Source organism: Procambarus clarkii, chromosome 37 (assembly GCF_040958095.1).
Source record: "Procambarus clarkii isolate CNS0578487 chromosome 37, FALCON_Pclarkii_2.0, whole genome shotgun sequence".
Taxonomy (NCBI): Eukaryota; Metazoa; Arthropoda; class Malacostraca; order Decapoda; family Cambaridae; genus Procambarus; species Procambarus clarkii.
In genome coordinates this window covers 11,210,372-11,234,311 of record NC_091186.1, presented here as the reverse complement: position 1 = coordinate 11,234,311, position 23,940 = coordinate 11,210,372, and the positions used below count along the sequence as shown (strand labels likewise).

The 23,940-nt window shown below is 45.2% G+C and overlaps 1 protein-coding gene across 7 annotated transcripts in view; it reads right to left on the bottom strand.

The window, feature by feature from the left end:
- The window catches only part of LOC123765800 (cysteine-rich motor neuron 1 protein), a 141,731-nt gene that overhangs the window by 35,997 nt on the left and 81,794 nt on the right, over nt 1-23,940 (bottom strand). For all 7 annotated transcript variants that reach the window (XM_045754558.2, XM_069337130.1, XM_045754560.2 and 4 more), the window contains 2 exons: nt 7,329-7,466; nt 4,871-5,011 (listed from right to left, as the gene is read on the bottom strand). In XM_045754558.2, the coding sequence (XP_045610514.1) occupies nt 4,871-5,011; nt 7,329-7,466 (279 nt within the window). The remainder of the gene's footprint in view (nt 1-4,870; nt 5,012-7,328; nt 7,467-23,940) is intronic.

The window sequence follows — 23,940 nt, the reverse complement described above, 5'->3', positions numbered from 1 at the left end:
TGATGTTTATATAGTGTTCTCCGATTGTGCCTATGGCACCTCTGCTCTTCACTGGTTCTATTCTGCATTTTCTTCCATATCGTTCACTCCAGTACGTTGTTATTTTACTGTGTAGATTAGGGACCTGGCCTTCCAGTATTTTCCATGTGTATATTATTTGGTATCTCTCTCGTCTCCTTTCTAGTGAATACATTTGGAGAGCTTTGAGACGATCCCAATAATTTAGGTGCTTTATCACGTCTATGCGTGCCGCATATGTATGTATTCCCTCAATTTCAGCAATCTCTCCTGCTCTGAAGGGGTAGGTGAGTACTGAGCAGTACTCAAGATGCACAGTACAAGTGATTTGTATAGTACAGGGGTACTGTACCTCAGTTTAAGAGTTTAATCCGTCCTGGAGACAGCTCGTAACCCAAAAACTCGTAAACCGAAGCTAATTTCCCCATTAGAAATAATGGTAAATGAATTAATCCGTTTCTGACTACCCAAAAACCTCACTTCAAACTAAATTTTATACCTAATTCATCAAAATCTACACTACAAAACTATGTTCAAGTTATTACTTACCCCTTGCTGATGACTGCTGTTGGCGTATGGAAGATGGTGAGGAGGGGGGAGGAGGAGAGGTGTTACTGTTTGGAAGGGGAGTCCCCTTCCATTATAACATCAGGCAGTGAGGACCTCTCTGGGGTGCACTCTCTGGCACATTTTGCCTGCATACCACTAGGACCTGGTTGTGGCTCACTGCTCGATTTTCTCACAACAAAACGATGCATTGAAAATTGTTTTTCCCTTCTTCGCAAGATGTCTCTGTAGTGAGGCATCACATTGTCATCGAAAAGATTAATGCAACAACCTACTACAGCTTTCTCTGGGTGAGTTATCTCAATAAAAGTTTGCATTTCTTCCCACATCTGACAACTTCCTAATGGTTGCAGAAGGGACATCCTCTTCCTCCTCCATTGGAGAAATGTCCTCAGCTGTCTCTTCTTGCTGCTCCTTTTGAAGGGCTTGGAGTTCTTCGGTGGTCAGTTCTTCCATGTGTTCTTCCATTACCTCCTCCACATCAGCACCATCCAATTCCAAGCCCATCTTCCAGCCCAGAGTAACAATTTCCTCAACAATAGGCACTTCATTTAAAGGTTCAAACCCCTCAAAGTCTAGTTCTGCAACACATTCAGGCCACAATTTTCTCCAGCCAGAGATCAGGGTTCTTTGAGTCACTTCTTGCCAGGCTTTGTCAACGAGTTTTAAAGCACTACAAATGTTAAAATGGTGTTTCCAGAACTCTTTGAGGGTGAGGTTTGTGGCTTCAGTCACTTCAAAACATTTCCGGTAAAGTGCCCTTTCATAAAGTTTCTTAAAATTCGCTATGAATTTCTGGTCCATAGGCTGAATTAGAGGAGTGGTGTTAGGAGGAAGGAACTTTACTGTGAGAAAATTACTGTATCTGTTCAACAATTCATCTTCCAAACCTGGAGGATGAGCAGGAGCATTGTCGAGGAGAAGCAGGGCCTTAAGTGGCAAACTTTTCTCCTGCAGATATTTTTGTATGGCAGGGCACACCACATCATTCACTCACTCCATAAAAAAAAATCCTAGTCACCCATGCCTTAGTATTAGCCCTCCACATCACACACATTTGGTTTTTCTGCACTTTATACTGTTTGAAAACCCTTGGATTTTCAGAATGATACACAAGCAAGGATTTAATTTTCACATCGCCACTCGCATTTCCACACAGCACAAGCGTAAACCTATCTTTTATAGGCTTGTGTCCGGGTAATGATTTTCCTCCTTGGTAATGTATGCCCTCTTAGGTAATCTTTTCCAGAACTAGTCCTCTCTCATCACAATTAAACACTTGTTGCGGTAGGTATCCCTCAGCCTCTACAAAATCTTTAAATTCTTCAATAAATCTTTCAGCCGCTGGTTTGTCTGAGCTGGCAGCCTCCCCATGCCTCACAACACTATGAATACCACTCCTTTTTTTAAATTTGTCAAACAATCCCCTTCTTGCCTTTAAAGTCTATCGTATCTGCACTCGTTCCAAGGGTTTCTTTACAAGGTCTTCGTGCAATACCCTGGCTTTCTCACAAATGATGGCCCACACTATCACAAAATGATCTCACACTATCACCTGCTAACCCCTTGTTGTGTATCCAAATTAATAACAACATTTCGACTTCTTCAAGTATTTATAGTCTTTGTTTTGTGATTGTTGATACGCCTTTTGCCACTTTAGTACTCATAATGTCCTTTTTCTTGGCAAGTATAGTGCATATTGTTGACATGGATTTGTTGTGCTGCCTACAAAGCTCAACAACACGTGCACCATTTTCATGCTTCGAATGATCTCGTTTTTCCTCTATTGTCATCCTCACATGCGATTTCTTGCCTTGAACCTTACCACTGGCATTCTTGGGACCCATTGCGAGATATATAATAACTTTTATGCTCAAATGACCAAATATCCGACAAAACACTGTAAATCCTTGTGAAGAAATCAGGCGGGATTGTCTTTCTACTATGGGCACATTTGATTGTATTTTATACCCTGTACAGGGTATTATGTTTAAGGTCCTCATTTTTACCCTACCTGAGTACCTGGAATTTATCACTGTTAAACATCATGTTTTTTTCTGTGTTTTTTTATTATTCGGATTTTTCTTTATTTCCTGAACTGCTTTCTGTTCTAACTGCCTTTTTTCAGTTTGATATGAGTGTTTCAATTTCTGCTCGATTTCTTCAATCTCCCTATTTAACCCCTAAACTGCGCAACGAGCCTGCAGGCCCTCGACAGGGGTGCGCAACGTGCCTCTGGGTATTTATATTTTTAGCGTTCCATTCAAAACTGCCACGGCTACATGGGGTTCACATCAGCTTCCTCAGGGCTCTTGTAAACAGACGCCATCTTTAAAAAAAATCGTGGGCCACATTCCCGGGTGTGAGAGCCTCAGTACTGAGTGAGCAACCAAGGCCGGCACATGCAGCATGAGCTCACAGCACTGCTGTTCAGCTTGTGACCACAGCATCGCCTAATAATGTCAATATATATATAACTTGTATTATTTAGCCATGATAGTATTACAGAAGGGCCTGAGTGTGATAATGATTGTGTACAATGTTCAAATATCAGTGATTCAATGTTGTTCATGATGTTCACAGCACTAGTCACAGCACTACAGCATTATTTTGTCCATCTAGGAATCTTCAAACGACTTCTTAGGTTCCTTTACAAAATAAACTTGTCGTCAATTATTCATTTACAGGAATTAGTAACCAGGATTAGGCTTATTTTGTAAAGAAACATAAGAAGTCATTTGAAGATTCCTAGATTGGACAAAATAATGCTGTGGTGCTGCGGTCAACTTGTGGTCAATTATTCATTTACAGGAATTGGTGACCAGGATTAGGTTTATTTTGTAAAGAAACATAAGAAGTCGTTTGAAGATTCCTAGATGGATGAAATAATGCTGTGGTGCTGTGGCTAGCGCTGTAAACATCGTGAACAGCATTAATTCACTGATATTTGAACATTGTACACAGTCCTTATCACACTCAGGCTCTTCTGTAATACTATCATGTATAAATAATACCAGTTACATATATATTTTGACATTATTAGGTGATGCTGTGGTCACAAGCTGAACAGCAGTGCTGTGAGCTCATGCTGCATGTGCCAGCCTTGGGTGCTCACTCCGTACTGAGGCTCTCACACCCAGGAAAGCTGCCCACGATTTTTTTTTAAATGGTGTCTGTTTACAAGAGCCCTGAGGAAGCTGATGTGAACCCCATGTAGCTGCGGGAGTTTTGAATCATACGCTAAAAATATAAGATCCCGAAGGCACGTTGTGCACTCCCCGTCAAGCGCCTGCAGTTCAGTGGTTAAGGAGATTGACTCCTCGACTTTATCATCAGCTGATAAATAATAATCTTTTTATATTTCACCTTGGCAGGAAGACCTTAATATAGCTTCTATTTTGAATACAGTAAATATCACCTTCTATACATAAATATATAAAATACTGTACTAAGCTCAAGGAAAAAATAAAGACAAGTAGAGGAGGCAGAATGACACAGACACACATTTCAAGCTAAGGAAACAAAGGTGCTGAAAAAATACTAGAAAGTTTTCTTTTGCAAACAGAGTGATAGATGGTTGGAATAAGCTAAGTGAGGAGGTGGTGAAAGCCAAAACATTCAGTAGTTTTAGAGTGTCATATGACAAAGTATCGGGAAATCAGGACACCACGAGCGTAGCTCTCATCTTTTAACTACACTTAGGTACTGTAATTACTTATTATAAAATTAATTAATAAAATTAATATAATTTATCATCCTTCACAGGTATCATAGCATATACAGTGAAAGCAAACACTTACATGAATATTAAAGTATGTGTAATCTCTCGTATCAATTAATGTACATTACTGGCTTACTTTGTATGCTTTAAAAACTTCATGTACAGTTGCAGCTTCTATATATCACTTGTAAATACCAGCATGCTCCAACTCTCTGTTGCCTAGTGTACACCTTTACAATAATAAAAATAATAATACAGTAATAATAGTTGATAATTAAGACATAAGAAGGAAATTGTTAAGAGTGGTGACATAACAGGTACAGTGACTGCATTATATACAGGCAGTAATTACACACTGTTTCTAGCTTAACCTGGAATACCTTGTGAATCCAGCTTACATTAAGAGTAATACCTATCACTATACAAGAAGCAAACTAATATATACACATTAGTAAAGGAGTTTAGCAAAAGAATAGTTTTGAAAGTGATACTGTATAACTACTTCATATTTGAATCTGAAGTTTTAGATGTAAAGTAGAGTGAACAACATTATTTATATCCCACCTGCTCCTTCAGAACTGTGGAAGATCTTGTAGAAGTCGTCAGGAAGGCGGCCGGAACCTTCCGACAGGTCGTTGAAGTCCTCTTCGTCGTCCAGTGGCGGTTGACCTGAAGGTGGGGTCATGAACACCTCGGTCGGGCCAACTGTGGAGATGGTGGTGATTAGTGGTGTGGAGAAACAATCAGTGAGATGGAAATATGTCTGTCTGGTATAACGTAACGGGACTTGGTACACTATTGGTTGGCCTGGAGAATTATTTATAACAACAGTAGGTAACCCTCCCCAGAAGCAACAGTGTACTCCAGCACCAACACTACTCAACTAGTTGTGTTAGCAGGGGTTAAGCTTTAGCTCTTTCGTCCCACCTCTCAACTATCAATCAAATGATGAAAAAGTACTCCAGCACCACCATTGTGGCACTCCTGCACCACCACCCACCATCACACCTGGCGTACCTACCAGCACCACCTACCATCACACCTGGCCAGCCTACCACCACCACCACACCAGACCATCCCCCACCACCACACCTGGCCAGCCCCCCACCCCCTCCCCACCACCGCACCTGGCCAGCGCCCCACCATTACCACACCTGGCCAGCCCAAAGCACCACCACCACACCAGATCATCCCCCTACCACCACCACACCAGACCAGCCCCCCCCCATCACCACCACCACACCAGACCAGCCCCCCCCATCACCACCACCACACCAGACCAGCCCCCCCCATCACCACCACCACACCAGACCAGCCCCCCCCATCACCACCACCACACCAGACCAGCCCACCCCCCCCCATCACCACCACCACACCAGACCAGCCCCCCCCATCACCACCACCACACCAGACCAGCCCCCCCCATCACCACCACCACACCAGACCAGCCCCCCCCATCACCACCACCACACCAGACCAGCCCCCCCCCATCACCACCACCACACCACACCAGCCCCCCCCCATCACCACCACCACACCAGACCAGCCCCCCCCCATCACCACCACCACACCAGACCAGCCCCACCCCCACCACCACCACCACACCAGACCAGCCCCCCCCCATCACCACCACCACACCAGACCAGCCCCCCCCCATCACCACCACCACACCAGACCAGCCCCACCCCCACCACCACCACCACACCAGACCAGCCCCCCCACCATCACCACCACCACACCAGACCAGCCCCCCCCATCACCACCACCACACCAGACCAGCCCCCCCCACCACCACCACCACCACACTAGAGCAGCCCCCCCACCACCACCACCACCACACTAGACCAGCCCCCCCCCCCACCACCACCGCCACACCAGACCAGCCCCCCCCCATCACCACCACCACACCAGACCAGCCACCCCCCCATCACCACCACCACACCAGACCAGCCCCCCCCCACCACCACCACACCAGACCAGCCCCACCCCCACCACCACACCAGACCAGCCCCCCCCCCATCACCACCACCACACCAGACCAGCCCCCCCCCCATCACCACCACCACACCAGACCAGCCCCCCCCCCCCCCATCACCACCACCACACCACACCAGCCCCCCCCATCACCACCACCACACCACACCAGCCCCCCCCCACCACCACCACACCAGACCAGCCCCCCCACCACCACCACCGCCACACTAGACCAGCCCCCCCACCACCACCACCACCACCACACCAGACCAGCCCCCCCCCCCATCACCACCACCACACCAGACCAGCCCCCCCACCACCACCACCACACTAGAGCAGCCCCCCCACCACCACCACCACCACACCAGACCAGCCCCCCCCCACCACCACCACACCAGACCAGCCCCCCCCATCACCACCACCACACCAGACCAGCCCCCCCCCACCACCACCACACCAGAACCAGCCCTGCACCACCACCACATCAGACCAGCCCCCCACCACCACCACCACCACACCAGACCAGCCCCCCTCCACCACCACCACCACCACACCAGACCAGTCCCCCCCACCACACCACACCAGCCCCCCCCCCACCTCCACCACCACCACCAGCCCCCCACCACCACCACCACACCAGACCAGCCCCCCCCCCATCACCACCACCACACCAGACCAGTCCCCCCCCCCACCACACCACACCAGCCCCCCCACCTCCACCACCACCACCAGCCCCCCCCCCACCTCCACCACCACCCCCCCCACCACACCAGACCAGCCCCCACCACCACCACCACACCAGACCAGCTCTCCCCCCACCACCAGAACCAGCCCTGCACCACCACCACACCAGACCAGCCCCCCCCACCACCACCACACTACACCAGCCCCCCCCACACACCACCACGACCACACCAGCCCCCCCCACACCACCACCACACCACACCTGCCCCCCACCCCCACCAGCCCCCCCCACCACCACCACACACCAGCCCCCCACCACCACCACACACCAGCCCCCCACCACCACCACACACCACACACCTACCATTACAGTAGTGGTAGAGGCAGCTCTTCTCGCCGTGAAGACACCGGCATATTTCACAGCGGGAGCCGTCGTTGTACCAAGTCTGGCCGTGTCTCTTCACGCCCTGCAGCTCCCCGTGCACGTTGTAGAGCGGACAGTCTGCAACAGTGAACCGTGCAAGTCATGGTGGGAGTATACAACAGTGAACGGTGCAAGTCATGGTGGGAGTATACAACAGTGAACGGTGTAAGACATGGTGGGAGTATACAACAGTGAACGGTGTAAGACATGGTGGGAGTATACAACAGTGAACGGTGTAAGACATGGTGGGAGTATACAACAGTGAACGGTGTAAGACATGGTGGGAGTATACAACAGTGAACGGTGTAAGACATGGTGGGAGTATACAACAGTGAACGGTGTAAGACATGGTGGGAGTATACAACAGTGAACGGTGTAAGACATAATAACATAAGAATGAAGGTAACTGCAGAAGGCCCATTGGCCCATACGAGACAGGTCCTCCTTACATCCACCCACTCTCACTCCCATACTTGTTCAACCTACTCTTGAAACAATCAAGGGATTATATTTCTATTATGTTACGCGGTAATTGGTTCCACAATTCAACAACCCTGTTACTTTAGATTTAGTGTTAACTAACAGGGAATCACAAATGAAATTACATCGAAATAGGGAATAAGCTAGGGAACAGTGATTACAAAAAAGCAGATTTAGCATAGAATGGAATAGATCTGTAGGAGAAAGTTCTGTGAAAGTGCCAGATTTTCGAAAATCGGATTTTAATAGCCTAAGAATTTTTGGGGGGTCAAATAGATTGGAAAGTCTTGGCCATGGGGTGTGGGCCAGTCTTGGAGCTAGACGTGAACCCAGCGACAGGTGACGTAAAAGGGGATTTCGATGTGGATTCAAAATATAACTTACTTAAAAATATTCTAAAAATATTCTAAGCAAAACACAGGAACGTAGTATACTATACAAATTGAATAGATCGAATACTAATGACCCAAAATGGATAACCAATAATCTAAAGAACTTTATAGGTAGAAAAAGAGCTTGGTGCAAAAGGATTAAGAATGGGGAAGTTAGTTTAGAACAAGAATTCGTCCAACTGGTAAAGAGGGCAAATTCAAACGTTTATTCAGGTAAAGTACATACATACAAGGAGTGATACAAACATTGATGGATTTATAGATAGAGCTAGTACATATAATGCCTAAAGCCACTATCACGCAAAGCGTTACGAGCAAGACGTTCTCAAATGTTCTTTTGCCCTCCAACTGCAGGGCAAAAGATAACTCTGAAGTTTCTCTTGGTTTGAAGTCTCCCTTGCTCCTTCTCTCCCTACATCTGTTGATTTAAGCGCATCTGGTATCTCCCCCATGTCCAAGCTGTTCCTCCACACTATACTGAGTGCCTGTGCTACTGGCATTTTGCTTTTCTTTATAAAAATTGAATTCCATGAGTCTGGACCCGGGGCCGAGTGCATGGGCATATTGTCAATTTCCCTTTCAAAATCTGTCACGCTCGTGTTGATATCAGTTATATTTACAGGGGTTTGGATATTACCCATAAAAAAGTTGTCCAGATTTTCCACTTTCATGCTGTGTATTAGAGTGATCAACATGTCCTCATAATGTTTTTTTAGGATTTCACAAATTTATTTGTCATCCTCAGTGTATGAACCCAGTGTATGAACTATAGGTTGTGTTCTTGTCTATGTCCGATATGAGGATGAGACAAAGTACAGGAGCAAGCACAGTACCCTGGGGGACTGAGCTCTTCACGGTTGATGGTCCGGATTTTATTTTGTTGACTATTACACATTGGGTTCTGCTAGTCAGGAAATTGTAGCTCTATCTGCCTATTTTTCCGGTAATTCCTTTTGAACGCATTTTATGTGCAATAACACCATGGCCACATTTGTTGAAATATTTTTGCGAAATCTGTGTAAATTACATCAGCGTTTTGTTTGTCTTCCATAGCATCTAATGCCATATCATAGTGGTCCAGCAACTGTGACAGGCAAGAGCGCCCTGTTCTGACACCATGTTGTCCGGGGTTATGGAGATGCTGTGATTCCGTGTATTTTGTGATTTTACTTCTTAGCACTCTCTCAAAAATTTTTATGATGTGCGATGTTAGTGCTATTGGTCTGTAATTTTTTGCTTCTGCCTTATTTCCTCCTTTATGGAGTGGTGCTATCTCTGCTGTTTTTAATATGTCAGGGATAACGCCAGTATCTAGGCTTTGTCTCCACAGAATGTGAAGGACCTGTGATGTTTTTTTTTTTTTACAGTTCTTGATGAAAATAAAGTTCCAAGAATCCGGGCCTGGTGCAGAGTGCATAGGCATACTGTCTTAGATTTCTTCAAAGTCCAGTGGGGATAGGGTGACGTCTGATATATGATTTGATGTTGGTATCATATCCATGAAAAATTCATTTGGGTTATCAATCTTCAGTGCGTTTAATGGCTCACTGAAAACAGAGTCGTACTGCTTCCTCAGTAACTCGCTCATTTCTTTGTTGTCATCAGTGAAAGTTCCATCTCCCTTTCGCAGGGGCCCGATACTAGATGTGTTTTTTTTTTATCTTGATTTAGAACAGGAGAAAAAATATTTCGGATTTCTCTCTATTTCACTGATGGCCTTTTGCTCTCTTTGACTCTCCTGGGTTCTGTATGATTCTTGTAGCTTTAGTTCAATTGTTTCTATTTCTCTACCTAACCTTCTTCGCCGTTCTTGAGATAGGGTGCGACTCTCAAGTTGTTCCGCGATTCGTTTTCTTCGCCTATAGAGGGAACGCAGTTCCAGTTTCAATCTGCATCTCTTCCTCTTCTTTTTCTTAGGGGTATGCGGTTTGAACATATTTCTAGTGCTATTAAGCTTATTTTTTCCAGACACTGGTTCAAGTTTACATTTTCTAGCTGTTCTTCCCAGCTTATTTCTATTAAGTCATGGTTTATTTGTTCCCAGTTTATCTGTTTATTATTGAAATTGAATTTACTGAATTCTCCTCCACCGGGGCTCGGGACTGGTTGTGCAGGTCTGCTTCCCATGCTTGTCAGAACTTCAATTAAGTTGTGATCTGAGTAACAGATATTTGTAATCATTATGTTCCTGATCAATTCATCATTATTAGTGAAAATGAGGTCCAGCGTGTTCTCCTTCCTAGTTGGTTCTACTATTTGCTGGTTTAAGGCAAACCTGTCGCACATCCGTAGCAGGTCATTTGCATGTGTCTGTTCATTTAGGCTACTTCCTGGTATTATCTCTGATACAACTGTATTAGCCAGGTGCTTCCATTTCAGGTGCCGTAGGTCAAGTCCCCAAGCAGGATGATGTTCGGGGCTGGATTTGTGAGGCTTTCCAAGCAGTGTTCTATTTTCATTAGTTGGTCTTTAAACTGCTGATGATTTGCCTTTGGTGACTTATATACAAGGATAATAACTACATTTAAGATCTCTAATTTTGATTATCAGCACTTGTTTAGCAGCTCAGTATAGGTGAGTGTGTCCATGATGTAGAGGCTGACCCCACCCTGAAGCCGGTGTTTCCTGTCACATCTGTAAAGATTGTATTCTGAGATCCATATTTCACCATCATGGTAGTCCTTTGTGTGAGTTTCCGTTAGGGCTGCAAACACTGCATTTGCCTCATGTAGGAGACCATCTATAATTTGAACTTTGTTAGATTTACGTGTGTTTATACCATAACATGCGTGAATAACAAAGATGATGTTATCATGTTCGTGGAAGTGCTGGATGATTTACTTGGTGTAAATATCTGATATTCTGGGTGTTCATGTTGTTTATCATATCACCAATTCCTGCTCCCGGATATCAAACACCTTAATTAACCTGTTCCCACTGTCTCTGGCACAAAAAAACCTCACGGCGATTGAGTTGGAAATCTTTAAGATATCTGTAAGCGGCCTCGTCAGTCTTAAGACCCTCTGTCCTTCACAATATTCCAAGACGAAGAGCCTCTACTGCTGCTCTCCTCCTTCGCTTCCCCTTGACGTTGTTTCATCTGTCTCAGCAACCTGTCCTCTTAAAAAGAACGTCGTTTTTGGCCGTTTGTCCGTATGGCCGGATATGAACGTAATTTGAAAATGAAAAGAAAATGAAAATAAATTTGGAATTAGTTTTTTCAACAACAGTACGGGTCCTCTGATAGGTTAGGTGGGCAGGAAATTCACATAAAGTTTCAAAACGGTATGAAAAACGTTAATTGAAAGTTTCCTCTTCTAAGCTTGCCGAGTAAGCCGGACGACTCAAACAGAAAACGGAACAGTACGTCACTTTTGAGAGTCGATTTCAGATAATTTCAGATTCAGATTTCATTTCAAATTACGTCCAAATTTGGCCATAGTGCGCATACGAGCCAAAAGTGACGTTATTTTTAAGAGGACGGGTTGCTGTCTTAAGCAGGGACTCCAACTCTGCCCTCAGAGCTCCACATAGCTGCCTCACTAGCACCAGTTCACTCATTACACCTTCCATTTTCAGTATCAAGAGGAGTTCCACCTAACACACCTTCTCACTGTGGCTGACTGTGCAGTGAACTGCATTATCCAATGTAGTGTGTATGTGTGTGCTTACTAGAGTATGAACATTAATGTTCTTAGGCACTGAACTACAGGCGAGTGTCTTTAACTTGTATACCGTGCAAGGTGATGGAGAAGATTGTGAGGAAAAAACCTGGTAACACATCTGTAGAGAAGGGACTTCGTGACGCACCACTAACATGGGTTCAGGGAGGATCAATTTTGCCTTACAGGTTTAATAGAATTCTACAATCAGGTGACAAAGATTAAGCAAGGAAGAGAAGGTTGGGCACACTGTATTTTCTTGGACTGTCGGAAAGCCTTTGACATAGTCCCCCATAAGAGGCTGGTGCATAAGCTGGAGAAACAGGCAGGAGTAACTGGTAGGGTGCTCCAGTAGATAAGGGAGTACCTAAGCAATAGGAAGCAGAGAGTTACAATGAGGCGTGAGATCTCTGATTGGCGTGAAGTCACCAGTGGAGTCCCACAGGGCTCTGTACTCGGACCTATCCTGTTTCTGTTATAGGTAAATGATCTCCCAGAGGGTATAGACTCATTCCTCTCAATGTTTGCTGACGACGCCAAACTTATGAGGATTAAGACAGAGGAGGACAGCTTGAGGCTTCAATAAGACGTGGACAAGCTGCAGGAATGGTCGAACAAATGGTTGTTAAGAGCAAATGTAAATGTAATGCACCCGGACAAATGTAATATATTGAAGATAGGTGTATAGGGAGCAGGAGGCCAGATACAAGGTATCATTTGGGAGATGAAATACTTCAAGAGTCAGAGAAAGATTGACCTGGGGGTTGATATCATACCAGACCTGTCCCCGAAGCCCATATCAAGATGATAATATCAGTGACATATGCCAGGTTGGCCAACATAAGAACAGCCTTTATAAAATTGTGTAAGGAATCATTCATAACCTTGTATACCACATATGTCAGACCAATCTTTGATTATGCAGCTCCAGCATGGCGTCCATATCTAGTCAAGCATAAGACTAAACTGGAAAAGGTTCAAAGGTTTGCCACCAGACTAGTACCCGAGCTGAGAGGTATGAGCTACGAGGAGAGACTACGGGAATTAAACCTCACGTCGCTTGAAGACAGAAGAGTTAGGGGGAGCATGATCACCTCATACAAGATTCTCAAAGGAAGTGATAGGGTAGATACAGACAGACTATTTAACACAAGGGGCACACGCACTAGGGGACACAGGTGGAATCTGAGCGCCCAAATGAGCCACAGAGATATTAGAAAGAACTTTTTTAGTGTCAGAGTGGTTGACAAATGTAATGCATTAGGCAGTGATGTGGTGGAGGCTGACTCCATACACAACTTCAAGTGTAGATATGATAGAGCCCAGTAGGCTCAGGAACCTGTACACCAGTTGATTGACAGTTGAGAGGCGGGACCAAAGAGCCAGAGCTCAACCCCCGCAAGCACAACCAGGTGAGTACACACAAAAGGTTGACTCACCCCGTCACTGTAATACAAATCCCTATTATATCGACCTTCATATCTTACCGTTGGCCAAGCAACCTCTTAACTCTTCAACAGTGCTCAAGAGCGAGGCAGTATAGCCATCCACAACAGTGCGGTTGACCAAGAACAATCAAAGTATAAAAGAACGTGTTAAGTGTCATCTTAAACACAGCTTGAGGAGTGTTGTTAACCGCCTCTCCAGGTATTTATTGTCATAGGGCGGGGAATGAGGCACCATTTACCCCGCCACTCACCACCACCACCCCGCGCCTCACTCACCCATCATGGCCGCCGTGTTTACATACACTAAACACTCCACCAGTTTGGAAACTTGACAACCCGAGGCTAAACAACTTGTCACATCATGCCGGGTAATACAGGCACGGCCAGTAATTGGTCTCCAGCAAGCACGGCTGGAGCCCAAACGTTTCCGTCCTGCACTTCTCACAACCACGCACCAACCTATCTCTCACCTGCTGGGCTCTCCCAGCAGCCCTGGCCCTACCTTAGGCCTCCTATGGTCTCTTAGCACAGATGGCTTCCTTCTCCACTCAATCGGGTATCTCGGGTTTGATTCCCGGGTGGGGCAGAAACGGGTGAACATATTTCCTTTCGCCTACTACCTCTGTTCACCTAGGTACCCAGGAGAGTTAGGGAACACTTGTGGGGTTGCATCCTGAGGGGGGGGGAGGTTATCTCGATACAAGCCTTGGCCTTTCGGTGATTCCGGGGGTTAATGTCCCACGGCCCGGTCTCTCACCAGGCCTCCTGGTTAGTGGTCTGGTCAAGCAGGCTGTTCAACACGATTGTTCATAGCTTAATGTATGGATCACAGCCTGATTGATCAGGAGAGGAGAGAGAAGATATCATGGACCTAATCCACACCAACCTCTTGTGGCAGCAAGACTGGAGGATAAACTGGTGAATGATGTGTTACTGACGCAGTTTAACTCTCACCACATCATTATAAGTCAATATAATTCATTGTCTTGAGGGACAGGCAGCCCACCAGTATATATATAAATATATATACATATATATATATATATATATATATATATATATATATGTCGTACCTAGTAGCCAGAACGCACTTCTATGCCTACTATGCAAGGCCCAATTTGCCTAATAAGCCAAGTTTTCATGAATTAGTTGTTTTTCGACTACCTAACCTACCTAACCTAACCTAACCTAACTTTTTCGGCTACCTAACCTAACCTAACCTATAAAGATAGGTTAGGTTAGGTTAGGTAGGGTTGGTTAGGTTCGGTCATATATCTACGTTAATTTTAACTCCAATAAAAAAAAATTGACCTCATACGTAATGAAATGGGTAGCTTTATCATTTGATAAGAAAAAAATTACAGAAAATATATTAATTCAGGAAAACTTGGCTTATTAGGCAAATCGGGCCTTGAATAGTAGGCTGAGAAGTGCGTTCTGGCTACTAGGTACGACATATATATATATATATATATATATATATATATATATATATATATATAAAAATATATATACATATATATATAAATATATATAAATATATATATATATATATATATATATATATATATATATATATATATATATATATATATATATATATATATATGTCGTACCTAGTAGCCAGAACTCACTTCTCGGCCTACTATGCAAGGCCCGATTTGCCTAATAAGCCAAGTTTTCATGAATTAATTGTTTTTCGGCAACCTAACCTAACCTAACCTAACCTAACCTAACCTAACTTTTTCGGCTACCTAACCTAACCTAAGCTATAAAGATAGGTTAGGTTAGGTTAGGTAGGGTTGGTTAGGTTCGGTCATATATCTACTTTAATTTTATCTCCAATAAAAAACAATTGACCTCATACATAAAGAAATGGGTAGCTTTATCATTACATAAGAAAATAAATAGAGAAAATATATTAATTCAGGAAAACTTGGCTTATTAGGCAAATCGGGCCTTGAATAGTAGGCTGAGAAGTGAGTTCTGGCTACTAGGTACGACATATATATATATATATATATATATATATATATATATGTCGTACCTAATAGCCAGAACTCACTTCTCAGCCTACTATTCAAGGCCCGATTTGCCTAATAAGCCAAGTTTTCATGAATTAATGTTTTTTCGTCTACCTAACCTACCTAACCTAACCTAACCTAGCTTTTTTTGGCTACCTAACCTAACCTTACCTATAAATATAGGTTAGGTTAGGTTAGGTAGGGTTGGTTAGGTTCGGTCATATATCTACGTTAACTTTAACTTCAATAAAAAAAAATTGACCTCATACATAGAGAAAAGGGTTGCTTTATCATTTCATAAGAAATAAATTATAGTAAATATATTAATTCAGGAAAACTTGGCTTATTAGGCAAATCGGGCCTTGAATAGTAGGCTGAGAAGTGAGTTCTGGCTACTAGGTACGACATATATATATATATATATATATATATATATATATGTATATATATATATATATATATATATATATATATATATATATATATATATATATATATATATATATATGTTTCTGTGAATAATACAATTTCTCCCACCCTACCCATCAACATTGGTGTTCCTCAGGGCAGCATACTTGGCCCTCTCCTCTTTCTCATCTACATTAATGACCTTCCAAATGCCTCCCAACACCTCAAACCAATTCTATTTGCTGACGACACAACCTTCATTTACTCCAGTCCTGACCCCCTTGTTCTAAATGCCACAGTAAATACTGAGGTAAATAAAGTCCATCTTTGGCTAACTGCCAACAAACTCACCCTTAACATTGACAAAACTTTCTATATTCTGTTTGGCAATAAATCCTCTAATCAAATAAATCTCAAAATAAACAATACCCAAATTTGTAACAAATTAGATGGCAAATTCCTTCGCATTCTCATTGACCACAAGCTGAATTTCCAGGGACACAGTCTAAACATATCAAAAAAAGTTTCAAAAACTGTGGGCATTCTTTCTAAGATCAGATATTATGTACCACGCCATGCCCTGGTGACTCTCTATTACTCCCTTATCTATCCATATCTCAACTATGGTATTTGTGCTTGGGGCTCTACTACCCAAAATCACTTACGTCCTCTAATTACTCAACACAAAGCTGCTATTAGGACAATATCCAACTCTGGCCCCAGACATCACTCGGTACCCCTACTCAAATCTCTGAATATGTTAGACATTAAGTCACTGCACATTCTCTCATGTGTATTATACATATATAAAACGCTAAACTATAATGCCAATCCTGATCTCAAAAGCTTCATAGAAGGTTGTAACAGAACCCATGAGCACCACACCAGAAATAAATACAGTTTTGATATTCCTAGAGTACGACTTAATCAAACCAGAAATGCTCTACAAATCAAGGGGCCCAGAATGTGGAATGACCTTCCCAACCATGTTAAAGACGGTACCTCTCTCAACCAGTTTAAGTTAAAAACGAAGCTATACCTAATAAATTCCCTGTAACCTACCTTACCCTTCTATTGTCAACCAATGTCTGTTTTTCTTTAAAGAGCGCTGTTTGTTGACATAATTGTATTTGTGCTGCTTTTTCATCTATGTTTTCATTTCTTTTCATTCTATTCATTATGCTCAATTAGTATTAAGCTTGTCATTTAAGTTTATCATGCCCGAAACGCTTTGCGTAATAGTGGCTTTAGGCATTGTATGTACTAGCTCTACCTATAAGTCAACCAATCCTTGTAAAAATTTATTGTATGTATGTACCTTACCTAAATAAACATTTTATATTTATATATATATATATATATATATATATATATATATATATATATATATATATATATATATATATATATATATATATATATATATATATATAAGGTACAAGGCGGGCGGGAGGTTGGGTGGGGGCGGCGGGCGGGAGGTTGGGTGGGGGGCGGCGGGCGGGAGGTTGGGTGGGAGGTTGGGTGGGGGGTGGCGGGCGGGAGGTTGGGTGGGGGGTGGCGGGCGGGAGGTTGGGTGGGGGGTGGCGGGCGGGAGGTTGGGTGGGGGGTGGCGGGCGGGAGGTTGGGTGGGGGGTGGCGGGCGGGAGGTTGGGTGGGGGCGGCGGGCGGTTGGTTGGGTGGGGGTGGCGGGCGGGAGGTTGGGTGGGGGGTGGCAGGCGGGAGGTTGGGTGGGGGGCGGCGGGGGGGAGGTTGGGTGGGGGTGGCGGGCGGGAGGTTGGGTGGGGGGTGGCGGGCGGGTTGGTTGGGTGGGGGGCGGCGGGGGGGAGGTTGGGTGGGGGGGGCGGGAGGTTGGGTGGGGGGTGGCGGGCGGGTTGGTTGGGTGGGGGGCGGCGGAGGGGAGGTTGGGAGGGGGCGGCGGGCGGGAGGTTGGGTGGGGGCGGCGGGCGGGAAGTTGGGTGGGGGTGGCGGGCGGGTTGGTTGGGTGGGGGGCGGCGGGGGAAAGGTTGGGAGGGGGCGGCGGGCGGGAGGTTGGGAGGGGGCGGCGGGCGGGAGGTTGGGTGGGGGGTGGCGGGCGGGTTGGTTGGGTGGGGGGCGGCGGGGGGAAGGTTGGGAGGGGGCGGCGGGGGGAAGGTTGGGAGGGGGCGGCGGGCGGGAGGTTGGGTGGGGGCGGCGGGGGGAAGGTTGGGAGGGGGCGGCGGGCGGGAGGTTGGGTGGGGGCGGCGGGCGGGAGGTTGGGTGGGGGCGGCGGGCGGGAGGTTGGGTGGGGGCAGCGGGCGGGAGGAATGTTGGTGTTGATAAGTGGTCCTCTGTGGAGTGGACGCCCGTAACCATATCACTTACTGCTCCACCCACACACCCCCTGGGCGGTGTGTGGGTGTAGGTATGTGTAGGTGTGTGTGTGTGGTGGGGGGGGGGGGGGGTTGTGTACTCACCTAGTTGTGTTTGTGGGGGTTGAGCTCTGGCTCTTTGGTCCCGCCTCTCAACTGTCAATCAACTGGTGTACAGGTTCCTGAGCCTACTGGGCTCTATCATATCTACACTTGAAACTGTGTATGGAGTCAGTCTCCACCACATCACTGCCTAATGCATCCCACCTGTTAACTACTCTGACACTGAAAAAGTTCTTTCTAACGTCCCTGTGGCTCATTTGGGTACTCAGCTTCCACCTGTGTCCCCTTGTTCGCATACCATCCGTGTTAAACTGTTTATCCTTATCTATCCTGCCAATTCCTCTGACAATTTTGTAGGTACTGATAATGTCTCCCCTCACTTTTCTGTCTTCCATTGTCATGTGGTGCATTTCAAGTAGCCTTTCCTCGTAACTCATGCCTCTTAGTTCTGGGACTAGTCTAGTCTCATACTTTTGAACTTTTTCAAGCTTCGTCTTGTGCTTGATTAGGTACGGTCTCCATGCTGGGGCCGCATACTCCAGGATTGGTCTTACATATGTGGTGTACAAGATTCTGAACGATTCCTTACACAGGTTCCTGAACGCTGTTCTGATGTTAGCCAGCCTCGCATATGCCACAGACGTTATTCTTTTTATGTGGGCTTCAGGAGACAGGTTTGGTGGGATACCAACTCCTAGATCTTTCTCTCTTTCCGTTTCATTAAGTACTTCATCTCCTATTCTGTATCCTGTGTCTGGCCTCCTGTTTCCACCGCCTAGTTTCATTACTTTGCATTTACTCGGGTTAAACTTTAGCAGCCATTTGTTGGACCATTCATTCAGTCTGTCCAGGTCGTCCTGTAGCCTCCTACTATCATCCTCATAATTTTTGCATCATCCGCAAACATTGAGAGGAAACGATTCTATACCCTCTGGGAGATCATTTACATATATCAGAAACAGTAATGGTCCAAGGACTGACCCCTGCGGGACTCCACTTGTAACGTCTCGCCAAACTGAGACCTCACCCCTCACAGTGACTCTGTCTTCTGTTACTTAGGTACTCCCTTATCCAATGGCGTACCTTCCCTTTCATTCCAGCCTGCATCTCCAGCTTTTTCACTAGCCTCTTGTGTGGCACTGTGTCAAAGGCTTTCTGGCAATCCAAAAATATGTAGTCTGTCCACCCCTCTCTTTCTTGCCTGATTTTTGTTGCCTGGTCGTAGAATTCAATTATCCCTGTGAGGCAGGATTTGCCATCCCTGAACCCATGTTGATGCTGTGTTACAAAGTTCTTTCGCTCCAGGTGCTCCACTAGCTTTCTTCGCACAATCTTCTCCATCAGCTTGCATGGTATGCAGGTTAGGGACACTGGCCTGTAGTTCAGTGCCTCCTGTTTATCCCCTTTTTTGTATATCGGAACTACATTAGCTGCCTTCCAAATTTCTGGCAGTTCCCCTGTTGCCAGTGATTTGTTATACCCTATGGAGAGTGGCAGACACAGTGCTTCTGCTCCTTCCTTTAGTATCCAAGGGGAGATTCCATCTGGGCCTATAGCCTTTGTCACATCCAACTCTAGTAAACACTTCCTTACTTACCCATTGGTAATCTCAAACTCTTCTAGTGGTTCCCGGTTAACTATTCCCTCTCTTATCTCTGGAATCTCTCTTTGCTCTAAGGTGAAGACCTCCTGGAATTTCTTATTCAGTTCCTCACACACTTCCTTGTCGTTTGTAGTGAATCCTTCTGCCCCTATCTTTATATTCATTGCCTGTTCCTTTACTGTTGTGTGTGTGTGTGTGTGTGTGTTTACTAGTTGTGTTTTTACGGGGGTTGAGCTTTGCTCTTTCGGCCCGCCTCTCAACTGTCAATCAACTGTTTACTAACTACTTTGTGTGTGTGTGTGCGCGCGCGCGCGCATGTATTCACCTAGTTGTGCTTGCGGGGGTTAAGCTCTGATCTTTCGGCCCGCCTCTCAACTGTCAATCAACTGTTTACTAATTTTTTTCACACACACACACACACACACACACACACACACACACACACACACACACACACACACACACACACACACACACACACACACACACACACGAAGCAGCCCATAACAGCTGTCTAACTCCCAGGTAGCTATTTACTGCTAGGTAACAGGGGCATCAGGTTGAAACGAAACTCGGGTTGACCGTGTCTCTCGTTCCCAGCTGCCAATGCCTCTCCTGTGCTTGTCCTCACCTTTCTGCTCGCCGCTCTCCGTCTGTCGCAGATGTCTGGTTTCACTACAGGACGTGAGGTCACCTACAGGACTTACACCACTACAGGTTGTGATGGTTGACAGCGGCTCAAGGTGTGAGGTAACTGACGTTCACTTGGCCCCTCTCACTATCCTCCTCCCTCCCGCCACAAGTTGACAGTTGCAAATATATGTACGAGGAACAAGTGGGCCTTCTCCTGCGACCTTGCAAGCCATTGTCTTGGCCCCGCCCAGAAATTAGTAAGAAGGCCTCGGTTCTGTGATTGGCCTTTGGGTGCCAAAGTGGGCGGAGTTTCGTGGTAGGTCGGTGTAACTCCTCCGAGAAACCTGTACTGTGGGTTGGAGTGGCTGGGTGTGGGGCAGTAAGACACAGGCTGTTGGGCCAAGGAAAACTGCTTGTACATCCTTTGATCAAAGTAAGGTAACGGTTCCTTAGAGTTTCAATTATTAGTAAGTCAACCATTGTCAGCTAGGGTAGTCCACCTTACGGAAATACTACATTTGTATTACCAAATTCTGTATTAAAAATTTATTTGGAATTTTAGTTAATATTTCCTGTCATTGAAATTTGTGGCTATATGACCTTGAACTTACTGGGTCCCTTGGCCTTATTGAGTGATTTCTCCAAGTGTTATCATATCTGAAGTAATTATCAACATGCTGGATGTGATAAGCTATAACTGACACTTGGGTAATTATGTTATACTCAAATTCTATGTCAGTTGAAATGTAACCAATCACAGGCAAGTAGACCTCTGACGTCATGCCAGACAGAGGAGCATCAGGCATGCTCCCAGCAGCCTCAGTTCTCCACACAGACTCAGAGTAGGTGGACCTCGGCTGGCCAGATATATACCTTGCTATCTCAGTCAATAAATATATACAGAAGCGACTACTGTGTCTACATTCTACCCGAACAAGGCAAACAAACGAATAATTATCAAAGGAGTATGAACGTTCTTGTTTCAGTGTTAATCTGTCTCCTCTGGGTCAAGACGCTACTAAGTACATCAATTACCAAGTACACCAATTAACATTAATTACAATAATTGGGGAGTGGTGGCAACGTTAACAACAACAATTTGTTGCATATAATTATACTTGTCATAATATTGAGACTGTTGGCTTGACACAGTCGTACTCTCAGTCTTGTGGAGTGTGTTGATCACTAAGATAACCTCAGCTTGTGTTCCATAGTCAGTTACATCATTAATGCTGTGAAATCACCTTTACTGGAAGGCTCGGTGACTTGAGACAATCGACTTGAGAATGGTCCAGGACGGACCGAAACGTCGTCATCCCTTCACCTTCGTGTGTGGACTGGTCAGGCTCGGTGACTGAGCACAAGTACTTGACACACTACTTGCAGCACCTTTGGGTCACAACGCCGCTGTTGTAATCCTCGAGGAAATATTCCATGACCTAAAGATGATGGGAGAGCGAATAGGGGACCTTGGTCCCATGATGCCCTCGTGTACCTTCTCACATAGCGCCTTACCTTACCCAGGCTAACGTACGCTTTAAGGTGCGCACCAACTTTTGGCAACCTTAAGTCAATATGTTGACCTCCTGAAGACAATATTCAAGAAGGCACTCAAGCCTTAGATGATAGTGCGACCAAGCATGACTACCAGGCAGCCTTGTGGGGAATAGACATACACAAGGCAGCAGAGGCAGCACTACCCAGCGAATTAGTAAGAAAGATCCTACCAGAGAGTATGAGGGACTCGGCAGCAGCTCACGATGCAGAGTTCACTGTAGGAGCCAGTCAGTAGGGCAACCACTGCACACCTCTCACCACCACGGACACACGCCCCCAAACACCAGACAGACTTACTGCCATAGTCTCATAACGGAAGAACTGCCTCGACAATGCTTGAAAATGGATCTGGCGAGAACAAAGCCCGCATCATAGCAGCAACAGCACCCCATGCTGGGGAGTTTTATTTGCTGTGCCCAACTCAGCCCTGCAAACCCGCCTATGTTGTTGTTGTTGTTGTTTTAGATTTAGCTACTCAGAACGAAATGGCCATGTAGCACGGGCTATGGTGAGCCCGTAATTGAGTTCGGTTATTCGCGATAACTTTGTTACTGTGATATTTGGGTCAAAGTTTTAAATGGAGGAGGGGTTTCCTCCTTTTTCGCTTCTGTTTTAGCCTTGTTTTAATGACATTATCTTGGTGGCGGATGTAGGTGCAGAATGTTCACTAGTGAGTCCCATTCTTTAACTGCTTTTCTAATCATTATACAGTAATCGCTTTGGAATGTGCATGTAATGCAGCTGCTGTCGTTGGATTAATGTTGAGTTTGATGCGCAGGGCTTCAGTAGCTTCACATTCCAGTAAGTAGTGCAATAGTGGCGCCTCTGCTTCTCTTCCACAGATGTGACACTCTTTAACTATTGGGTTCATTACCTCCCAGCAGCACTTGTAGCCAAGTCTGAGTCTGTGTATGGCTACTGCAATGTCTCTGGATATCTTTTTGCCAGGCTTGTAGAGTAGTACCCAGTGGCTTGTTCGTACCATATCGCAGTGGATCTTCCTTCCGCTACTTTGGCTCTGTGGCGACTTTTGATAGTTGTATTTTCTTCTTGATTTGCTCCTTAATCTGTGAAAAACTCGGAGGTATTTGAACCTGTACAACAGGTAGAGCAGTGCCAGCTTTTGCTAGTGAGTCTGCCTTTTCATTACCATCTATGCCAATGTGACTTGGTATCCAATTTAGGGTGATTGACAGCCCTAGATTGTGTACTTCTTTTCCTATATGTTGAATTTCTGTGATGAGTTGTATATTATCTCTGTGCTGACTGGATAACAATGCCTGGAGCGAAGATTTAGAGTCGGTATGAATGATGACATCATGTAAATTATTATCAATTGTATAGTTTATGGCCTCTTTCAGGGTATATAATTCTGTCTGCAATGTTGAGCACCCACTATTCATGCTCCAGTAAGCTTCATGGTTGGTAGTGTAAACTGCTGCCTCAGCAGAACCTCTTTCTTGATCAACTGATCCATTGATCTTTCCTTGAATCATCAGATCCAGATCATAACTGATCCATCTGTGAAGATGTGAGTCGTTGTAGGTCTTGAGATGGTTTCCATTTGTCGTTCTATGACTGCTTTGAGCCTCTGCGAGTCACATGCGGATTTTTTAACTGGTAATCCTTCATTGATAATCTTTAGACTCGATTCTTCCCATGGAGGAGGCTGCCGAAGGTGTTGATATGGTCTATCTTCTCCTTTGTTTTTAATGGTCCATTTCAAGTCCACTTTCTCTAGAATCTTGACCAGATTATCCGTCCATGTGCTTGTTCTATATTGATGGTTTATGTGAAGCGATCTGTGTATGTTGTCTTTGATTGACAGCCTGGCGGTGGTTCCAACAAGTTTTGCTGTTATGGTGGCTATCCTTTGTTTGATCCTGTTTTCTAAGGCTGGTAAGTTGGTTTCCATTCTTAGACACTCGACGCGTGCATATAGGTGCTCCCAGCAT